At 44.7% G+C, this 10938-nt stretch overlaps 1 protein-coding gene across 2 annotated transcripts in view; it reads right to left on the bottom strand.

Annotated features, from left to right (window-relative positions):
• The window catches only part of FRMD5 (FERM domain containing 5), a 71620-nt gene that overhangs the window by 1483 nt on the left and 59199 nt on the right, over positions 1–10938 (bottom strand). For both annotated transcript variants that reach the window (XM_018561368.1, XM_018561369.1), the window contains 5 exons: positions 8023–8086; positions 5475–5566; positions 5302–5376; positions 4561–4629; positions 3881–3981 (listed from right to left, as the gene is read on the bottom strand). In XM_018561368.1, the coding sequence (XP_018416870.1) occupies positions 3881–3981; positions 4561–4629; positions 5302–5376; positions 5475–5566; positions 8023–8086 (401 nt within the window). The remainder of the gene's footprint in view (positions 1–3880; positions 3982–4560; positions 4630–5301; positions 5377–5474; positions 5567–8022; positions 8087–10938) is intronic.

Raw genomic sequence — 10938 nt, 5'->3', positions numbered from 1 at the left:
ACCCCCCCCCCCCCCCCCCCCAACCAATATAGCTTGCTCTGCACCTTCAGCACACTACCTGCTATCATACTTAATGATCCGGTACCATCAAGTATGTGTATTAAGAAAACAATGCAAATATGGACAACACAAAAATACATAACTACATACATCTATAATGGCCCTGCCTGGCTAGGCTCGTTAATGACCAAACTATGCCTATGTTATGTGCTATGCAAAGGCTCCCTATACAGCAGCAGTCCCCAACCTTTTTAGCACCGGGGACCGGTTTCATGGAGGAAAGTGGTGGAAATGGAGGCAAAGTGGGGGACGGGTAGCTGTTTGCATTGGGGGTGGGTCGTGGGTCCATTGCGCATGTGCGGGGAAGCAGGTTCATAACATTTACAGCCGAGGCAAAAATTTGCACACGAGCGCCAGTGCAGAAAAGCTACTGGCTAGAAAAGAAAAAAATAAGCAGTGTGGGGTCCCCCTCCCAAACCATAGCAGACCTTTTAAGTCTGGTAGGAATATTAGGAGGAACCCCAAGTAAAAAAAAAAAAAAATGTGTGGGGTTCCACCCAAAAGCCATACCAGGTCCTTTAGGTCTGATAGGAATTTTAAAGAGGAACCTCACCTAGTAGTGTCCCCCTAAAATACCCAACAGACCCTGTCCTGGGCTCAGGCCTCACAGGGCAGGAAAGGGGGGGACGAGCGAGCGCCCCCCCTGCCATGCCAGATGCCCTCGCCACTACAAGGGTGCTTTTCCAGGGTCCCCCCTGAAAAAGCACATGGTCCCCGTGCCGATGGGAACAAGGGTCTCTTCCCCACAAGCCCTGGGGTGTTGGTTGTGGGGGTCTGCGGGCAGGAGGGCTCATTTGCATTGGGGTACCCTCTTTAATAAAGGGGCACCCAGATGCACCCCCCCCTTGTGAATAATTAAGGGGTACTTTTACCCCTACCCATTCACTAAAGGGTTAAATAAAATATAAATAAAGAGACCAGACTTTTAGGGAAAATCCTTTAAAGGAGAACTATGAGATGAGTGATTTCCACTCACCTCATAGTTCTAGCCGACCTGTGACAATGAGACTGTCACAGGTCGGCTCAGTAGATCGGGAGGTGAGCGAACACATACCGGGTTCGCTCACCTCTCGATCCTGTCACGGCTCTCTGCCGTGACAGGGGGAGGGGCTGGATTCCCCTCTCCCCGCTCCGATCTGCCAGCGCTGACTGGCGGAACGGACGGGGGAGGGGGCGGGTACAGCTGGCTCTGCCTCTAGATAGGCAAAGCCAGCTGTCACTCACGCAGCTGGGCGGATCCCGTCGTCTAAGTCGGGATCCGCTCCGGCTGCGGCGTCTCAGTATACCGTGAGCTGTAGCTTGCGGTATACTGAGCTTAGGGTAACGGGAGGACGCTAGTTTGTGTCCTCCCGTTACCCCAAGGAGAACTATGGGGAAAACACTGACCCCATAGTTCTCCTTTAATTGATAAAAAAAAACACAAGGAATTTTGACAAAAATTGATCCAGGGTCAATCACGACCCTGGATCAAAAAAACAACATAATCCAGGGTCAATCACGATGACAACACCAGGGCAAAAAATAATAATTACGCCCGCTGACTGGACCACACGCAATGAACTCCCGCAGCAGAATGAAAAATCTGAGAGATGCAGGCAAAATATAAACAATTGGGCGGAGCTAGCGGTAACCACCGCTAGCACCACCCAACTGTTTACATTTGCCAGGCACCTGCCAGAGTCTTCCTGCAGGTCCCGGACAAATGAAAACAACTGGATGGAGCCGGACAGCCCAGTGTCCTCAAATAACCAGAGGACATTGGTCTGTCATTGAAGGACAACAACTGGGCGGAGCCAGCCATGACATCGTGGCTGGTTCCGCCTAGTTGTTATCATTTGCGGGGGAAAAGGTCGGCTTCGGCAGACTGTTCTTCACGCTTCGGCTGTCACTTCTGCTCAGTCGAGCTGAAGCATATGCCTTGGGCTTGGCTGAGCCGCTCGGCCCTCTTCCACTGCTGTATGGGCTATGGTGAAAGGGCCGAAGGGCTCCGTCAGCCGAAGTGAACTGAAGGATCAGCCGAAGCTATAGCTGGATCCTACGGCTCCATAGTGAATAACCCTCTAAATAACACTGGAGGAATTCATCAAAACTAGAGCAGACTGAATCTGGAGCAGTTTCCCATGGCAACCAATCAGCTTCTCTTTTCAGTTTATTTAGTTAAGATTTGAAAGTTATACAGAGAAGCTGATTGGCTGCCATGGACAACTGCTCCAGATTCTGTCTGTTCCAGTTTTAATTCCCCTCACTGACAATGAGCCCCCATTCACACCTAGGCATAACTTGAACGTGCACAAGTATGAAGTAGTCACCTGCACACCAAGGTTCATCGTGTTATACGCCTTTATTCAGATGGTAAACATACATGGTGGCACCAGTGGGCAGCAATGTTTCCGAACCATTAGAGGTTACCGTACTTCTTCAGGTGATAAAGTGACTATGTTTTGCCTGAAGAAGGAACCTCTAATGGTTCGGAAACCTTGCTGCCCACTGGTGCCACCATGTATGTTTAGTGTCTGAATAAAGTCATATAACACGTTGAACCTTGGTGTGCGGGTGACTACTTCATACTTTTGGACTTACGCGGCACCCTCCGCTGGTCATACCAGCACCCATCTTATTGCATTAGGATTCAGGTCTAGAGTGCGGTGGGACAAAGATTATTATAAATGCACACGAAAGTGCGTGCTTTGACACACGTTCACAAAGCGCGCACAAGCGCAGAAAGCGATTGCATTGCCATTAGTAGTTAAATGAACTCCAAAAGGTGGCCAAACAAATGTTATCTTTTTTATGTAAACGCACGGGGGGGGGATGGGGGAGAAACAGTGTATGTCACAGAATTTGCTACATGCACTTCTTTCCTGTGTTGTGTTTGGCACGCATCCAGGAACCCAAAGAAATTAATGCGGACGCACGCTGAATGCGTGAAACAAACGCCCGGGAACACGCGTCACCACAACACACATTCTTGCTATGATTAGGTGTCAATGGGGGATTAATGACACTGACCCTGACACTATTCTAGATCAGGCCCCGATCTAGCTACTTTAGCTTTATCTATTTCTTTTTTTACACAGACTTTTTTCTGTGTGTGTGTTTACTTTCTTCTCTTCTAGCAAGGAGAAAATGATACAATGCTCCTCGCAGAGTAGAATGAGTTGAGGAGGGTTCTACAGATAATGATCACTGTGACAGCCAATCACAGGTGATCATATGATTGGGAACCGGTCCTCCTGACTCCTGATCATTATTACAAGACTCACCGGTGACAGCTCTGTCTCTGTGCTATGGGCGCGCTATGTAGTGTGCTTCCAGCACAAAGATCAGTGTGCGTATATGCGTGTTTTTCCTCCGGCTACTCCGGTTTCCTCCCACACTCCAAAGACATGCTGGTACGTTATTGGGCTCCTGTCTAAATTGGTCCTTTTATGTATGCATGTGAGACCTTAGATTGTACACTTCTTGGGGGCAGGGACTGATGTGAATGAGTAGTATGTAAAGCGTTACATAAATGATGTATATAAATACCTGTAATAAATAAATAAATATGCGGCACCCTGGGAGAGCCCACTACCTTGACACTGCATATGTGTGCCACCTGGTTGTAAAGGACTTTAGAAGAAGAGTGCTGCCATCTTTCCAAGTATACATTTGAACAGATCATACATTAAATACTTCCACACTGGCCAGGAAGGAAACATGTAAGGTGGGAAGTAAATATAATATCATATTATATATAAAAAGTGTACAGGTGACATATATTAACATATACAAAATATTGATAAAGAATAAAATTCCTGAACTAGAGAACCCTTCATACCTTCCATGATAGATATGTGTACAGCTCTCCTGCGAGTCCGCGGAACGCTACTCAACCGCAGTCCAATCGAGGGACAACTGCGACTTGGCACCATTCCCGCCCTGGGACACAAATACATCTAGTTAGTACATGAAGCCAATACACAAGCATCACTTCTAACAACGTATCCATTTACCAGTATACTTGTATCCCATAGAGCCACCAAGCAGATTCAAACTTGCCACATTTTGTTGTGGAATATAACATGGGTGCAAAAAATGAAAAAAGGGCCTCAGTCATGAAGGGGTTAAACCCATTATGTTACTCAGCAATACACTTATCAGTACTGTGTCATACATAGGCTCCCCAGCCTAACAAAGCAGCAAAGTAGGCCCATGCTGGAAATCGGGCAACTACTGAGAGTATTTGTGGGCCTGTGTGAGCTTCAGAGGACTGCTCGGCCCTAGCCATGTATGAAATGATGATCCTACCAATGGGTGGCAGTGACTTTAATCCCTACACTTTTCTCAACGTTACATGCAGTAAAAACATAAACATAAACCTTTGGGGAGTTTGCAATACACAAGTAGACAGTGTAGGAGTAAATATTCAGAAACACTGACAATCCCCGTTTTACACATTAGAACTCTTAAAATAATGTGAAATATATACTGGAATTAGTATGGAAAGGTTAAGCTAACCTGTGTATCTCAGGTGGATCCCTCTTGATTTTTGCACTGGATTCCATCACTTCTTTGGCGACTCGTCCACTATTTCAAGGATAAATGTTTAAATAGTTTTTCCAACACAAGACTATTAGGAATTATGAGTAAAAATGTGGAAACATGGAGAAGAACTGCTCAGACGTGTTATGGGTTACATGCCCTTGGATAATACGACGCTGTCATCAGATTGATGGAAGTAAAAAAAAAAAAATACCAGACTACTATATAGTCTCCTATGACACAAGACACATCTGTGCCATGGCAATCTTTATGCTTTATGCTGTCACCAGCATCAATCCCTTCTTTACTACCGGTTGTTTAAATATATTTGCATGTTTTTATACCAGTCACTGCTGTACATTGTGGAAAGGGGAAAGTTCACATTGGAGACAGCCACATACAACACAGTGGACCATCCAGTAAATCCTTCAGGTGCAGCATAAGGGGCATATTGGTTACTGTTGTCTTTCTGTTCTGGGGTCCTGAGTTTGATTACAGGGGCCCTATCTGCACCAACAGACATATCCTCCCTGTGTAGCAGTGAAATAAACCAGGAAGCCTATTACAGTGCTGCATAACTTTCCCCTAGGTGATCCTATTTTATTGCACAGTCCGAAGAATGACTGGTTTCTGACACAATTTGGCTCTGCAGAGTGTTGGAAATATTACATTATAAGTTCCTTTGGGATGCTTCTACTGTTCACAATCTCCACTTACCTGTACCGGTAGCGACTTCCCTTGAAGAACAAATTACTACTGGAGACTGTACGGACTTGTTTGGAGTTCTCCAGTCTAAGAATAAAGTGATACAAATGAAATATTGAATGCAAAGCATAGGATACATGAAGCATCTTCACGGTAATATACAGATGAGTTAATAGGATACTGACTTGAAGAATGACTGGTTCTCAACGCCACATTTCCACAAGTGTTTGCAGGCCTCCGGAGTGGGAGCGATGAAGGTTAATACAAGACGTTTTTCCTATAAACAGAGAGATAAACTGAGCTTCCCACAGGTCAGATCCTATATCATTTTTATACCCATGTATTCCAAGGTCTGAGTGTATAATGAAGTGCTTTCAGATCATGCCATCACTACAAAGTATTGTGAGATACTTCTGGCATGGGAGTCCTAGAGTATCACAGCTCTCAAACTATCTTGCTTATATTATCATTGACCCATGTACATTATATATATCCTGACTGACTGGTATATATAAGGCCTATATGACTGATGAATACACACACACACACTCTGGGCTACATGTACATATAGAAGTTGTTACATCATCTTTGGACTTGTAAGTTCAATTCCCTCTCAATGAAACATAAAGACAAGAATTGTGAAACCTGGAGCACCGGTAAGGGGTACACTACTTTCCGCAAACCAAGAGTAGATACGACCTGATGTTATTCTGAATCAAATAAGCAGGTTGTCATTGTTAACTTCTCCTTCTACAAATGTGAGTTGCCTGGCTGCCATGGTGATCCTCTGAATTTAGTATTTTCTGAATCACTGACCTGCAACTTGCATGCACCCAAAATCAGAGCTCCTTAGTTGCATACTTGCTCCAGGAAGAGTGTAAGCCATTAGATCAGCATAAGAACCAGGCAACTGTGCATTTTCAGATGGAGATCAGCAATGGTAGCCTCCATGTTTCATGTGCCTATGAAGCTACAATGATGAATAACGGGCAGCAGCGCTGTGTCAGTTCCATTGCAGAGCTTGCAGGAATAGGTGTAAAGGCTTAGAGAACTTGCCGTTTCATTAAAATGGGAATTATAGGACCTGGAAGTAAAGTGTCACAATTATTATTTGCGTATTGTATTCTATGTACAAGGCAGGCTGTGAAGATAACAAAGCACATTAGACATCCTAGGAGAAATATTCATTTCATATTTGGTATCTAACAAATCATAATCTCATTCTGCTGAAGGTTATACTAAGAGCTCTCGTTTTATCATTTTTTAAACCATTGTCCTTTTCATAAAACAATATTTCAGATTGTTAAGCTACATCTCTGAATGCTCTAACTAGATATTATGAAACTCTGCCTGGCTGAAGAAGCTATCCTAGTGTAAACCCTGTTACATTTCTGTCTGGGTGTGGCAGCGAGTCATACAGACATTATTTCAAAGGTCAGAATTGCAACAGTGGATGCTGCAAATGATATGCGTTTCTCTCTAGGCCTCATTCACACTAGAAAAGGCCGTCACGTACAGCTCCGTGCTGCGTGCACGGCCGCATCGGGCAGTTCCCGGGAAGGACAGGTGCTGCGTGTGATTAGTACGCAGCCCCTGTTGTTCACTATGGGAGTATGCGGACATACGCCGCCCTACGCTTACCTGCCCTGCACGTCCATGCGGGTGCCTGTACTCTTACGCTGACAGGATGGATCCTGTCTGCGGCCGAGCCGGGAAACCCGCAGACGTACGGACCTGCACTTGGGGTGAGCGTAGGGGGGCGTACAGCCGCGTACTCCCATAGAGAAAGACAGGGGCTGCGTACTAATCACACACAGCACCTGTCCTTCCCGGGAGCTGCCCGATACGGCCGTGCACGCAGCACGGAGCTGTACGTGAATGGCTTTTCTCGTGTGAATGAGGCCTAAAACACGTGGTGAGGGCTATGTCACAGCCAGCCCCATATTTTTCTCATGGCACGTTTCCTTTAAGAATAACTCTGGGTAGAAATTGTATTAACCCTTGCAGTGGGTCTACCCCCGCACTGCAAGGGTTAACTGCTCACTTTTGCCTAGGGTAAAAAAAAAAGTTATACTCACCCGATCCTCCGAGCCAGCTGGCTCACAAACCAGTCCTTGGGGCATCTCTCACCCTCCACTACAGCAGTCTAGGAATCCTTGAGTCATCACATCCAATACAATATATAGGATGTGAGCACCCTGAGGGATATACCATCGCTGCAGCGGGGGAAGAGAGAGACTGGAAGGAGCTCTGCCGGCTCCAAAGATCGGGTGAGTATAACTTTTTTTTTTACCCTAGGCAAAACGGAGCACTTAACCCTTGGTATTTCCTCCATTAGTTGGTACAACGGCTGTGTCAGTGTATCAGAAGATCCTCTGACCAGGTCAGTACAACAGTTGGAGAGGCCGTGATTGGTTCACAAGACTTGGATTTGCAACCGACTGTCCCACCCACCACATACTTATATCAATGTCTAGTTTAGCAATACCCATTTCTGTGCATACCACTTGTTTTGTGTATATACACATCAGTCATTCAGAAGAGGTATATATAAATATGTAAGAAATGCCACTAGATGGTTTAAAAAAAAAAATCAGGCAATATAAAATTCCCAGTCAGTTAGTGTATATATATATATTTATAGATGTATATGAATATATTAGCTAGTCACCCTGTATATATACCAGTCCATATGTATACACCAGTCTGTCAGGGTATATATTGACATTTTACCTCCTTCTCTCTCACATATAAATGAAATGTTTTTCCTTCAAATTTCATTTTTGTGGCATCACTCCTGAAATAAAACAAAAATAAATAAAAATCACAAAGACTTTCACAGGGAGAGACAAATTGACAGGACAAGGTACAAACAAATGCATTGTGGGAACAATATAATGACAGTGGCCATACAGAGGGAGGATGGAAGGAGACTTTCACGGAGGAGCCACGTGATGAGGTGAATGATTGCGATAGGATGGATTTGGCCAAGTAACACGGGGATGTGAACACTACTGAGAGTCAAACTTGTGAGAGGAAAGCAATCTCCTTTCTTGTAAAACTTTCTACTTGTGGCAAAGAGAAATTCTGTCCTCGTTCACACGAGCACCGAACTTTACGCCCCTCTGAAAAAGGATTCACAGTGGATCACATTTAGGAGGGAGGTAGAGCAGGGGCTTCCAGGTGTTCAGGAGGCAATACTTATGGCATTTTTTTTCCAAGGGGGATTTTACATGGAACTACCGCAACGAAACCGGGCACCAAGCATTTGGCACGCGGTTGCGGCATGGTCCCATTGACACCAATGGTCGTGTTTGGCCTGCTGAAAGCTACATACTGTCTCATTTTTGACGCACCACCAAACAAAGCATCAGGGCCATGGCAATGTGTACAGGATTGTCCAGCTGCAGTGCTATCTTGTCAGCAGGCAGACGGGAAGCTGTGAAAACGCAGATCAACCTCCTGTTTTCACCGCACCTTGGCTGCCCGTGTGAATGAAGCCTTTGAATCCAATATAGAAACTGATCCTGTTACCTGTGAGCAGTGGGTGGTTTGCAATGACTGAATTCCATAAGAGGGATTAATGCTCTTGTGGGGGATTGATACTAAATTTGGGACATCATTACAAGTCATAGTGGTGTCGTTTAGCAGGTGGACTACGCTGAGTGTTGGGAACAAGTGTTTTAGTACTTGTTTTATGTTTCTTGGGGGAAGGCTGCACCCTCTTAACTGCTACATTGAGGATCCAGTACCTAAAGCTGGCCATACACCGCTCTGTTCTTTTCGTTCAATCCGCGGGCTGTACAAAAAAATAGAGCAGATTGCTCTTTCAACACTACGACCGTGCGGATTCAGGAATCCCCACTGCTTCTTATGTATTTCGACAGCGGCTGGCGGCTCATTGGTGACCCGAACAGAGCCGGCAGCTCATTGGCTAATGGCTCTGTTTGAACGAAGATTTTCCGAATGGCTCCTTCGATCAGCTGATTGAGGAATGCCGGCTGAAAGGAGGCCGACAGGGGCACACACTGTGCGAAGTTCCTCAAAAACCGTCTGAAATTCGCACAGTATATGTCCACCTTTAGTTAAAACATTTTGTTTTAAAAGGAGAGCGACAAATCTCTGCTACAAAGTCGCTAGTGTGACCAGGCCCTAAATGTACAGCTCAGTAATGCCTGTGAGCAACCCTGTGTATTTCTGAGAAAGCATGCCTATCAATGATTCTGACATGTTTTCATCTCCTTTCTTGACCCGTGGTCTGAACTCAGTCAACTGCACTGCCAGTTATGTTACCATCTAAGTGCTAGTACGCAGCCTGACAGTCAGAAAAGAACACAGAGTTTTTTCTCGTTCGTTCCCATCAGGTTCTGTTTAAAGAGGAACTTTATCCTTATCTTTGAAATGACAACAAACACACCTTTAGAAATGTTTAGTAATGACAATCTACAAACACATACTTCTAGATAATTGCTGGCTTTTTATTGTTTACAAGGCTTATTTTTCTTTTCCTCCCCATTCATCTCCCCGTGGCCATTTTTACTAAGGGCGGTTTAATATATCTCCCTGTACTTCCTGCAACTCTGGCACATGTGACTAGGACATGTGGCCATACACATCATCTCAGGGGAGGAAATTGCATTTCCCTGAGATCTCGTGAGATTACAGATGAGATTTCCCAGGATGCATCGCTTAGGCACTAATACCCAAGAGGACCAGGATGTGGAAAAACAGTAATTGTAAGTAAAAGCAAAATATGTTTGTTTGCTTAATGAATGTACAATGATTTCATAACAGCATGAAGAGCTGTATGCTGATGTGATTTTTAGTGAAAGGGGGTAAAGGTTCATTTTAAACCTCAAAGTTGTTCTAAGGAGTTTAACAATGGACACTTGATGTGTGCGCTCTAGGAGTGAAAGGAATGTTTTGTGCTGCCCAATCATATCTTGGGCTTTAGAGTCACTCTTATTTTACATTAACTAAAGTAGGAATCGGACTCGTTACTTTAGGTAACGGGAATTTTTTAATTCTTCCACTTTTATAAGATACCCATGACATAGAAGACAGTATTGATACTAAATCCAGACGCAGGACATGAACAGAACCAGTACCACAGTGGGGAGAGATACAGAAGGAGACATTTAGGACTGAGAAGAGACTGTAGAAGTACAGATAATACACACAGCAGGAGGACATACACCCTGCAGCAGAGGCCGCCACACAAGACTAAACCTGTCCCTGCTTGGCATCCATCAGCTGCTTTGTGCAAATATTAGATGTGAAAGCTATGTTTTGCTGTATTACACTTACTATGTAACTGTGCCAGCTTGTTTGCTATTGTTTTTAGATCTATAGCATTTTAGGAGCCACTGCAGGTAACAAGTGGCTAATGCTATCCAAGAAGCACCACAGCCGTGGCAAAGTCAGAATTTCAGCTATTGAGGTTAATAGGAAGGCACGTTTTTGTTTCAAGGTAATATATGCCCTAAATCTGGCTTTATGTGTGTATGTGTGTACCCATTGTAGTTTGTGTCTGTCAATAGTGGAGTTTGGGTGTGCTGGTTACTGTGTTCAAAAGGAAAAGGAGCTTTAGAGTGAGAGCTAATGAGAAGGAGGATAAGTCTGGGTATACTGATTCAAGTGCGAAAAAGA

The sequence above is a fragment of the Nanorana parkeri genome, unplaced genomic scaffold (assembly GCF_000935625.1).
Source record: "Nanorana parkeri isolate BGI_ZX_2015 unplaced genomic scaffold, ASM93562v1 scaffold519, whole genome shotgun sequence".
Lineage (NCBI taxonomy): Eukaryota > Metazoa > Chordata > Amphibia > Anura > Dicroglossidae > Nanorana > Nanorana parkeri.
Note: the sequence above shows the minus strand (reverse complement) of the source record. Positions and strands in the feature narration are given on the sequence as shown.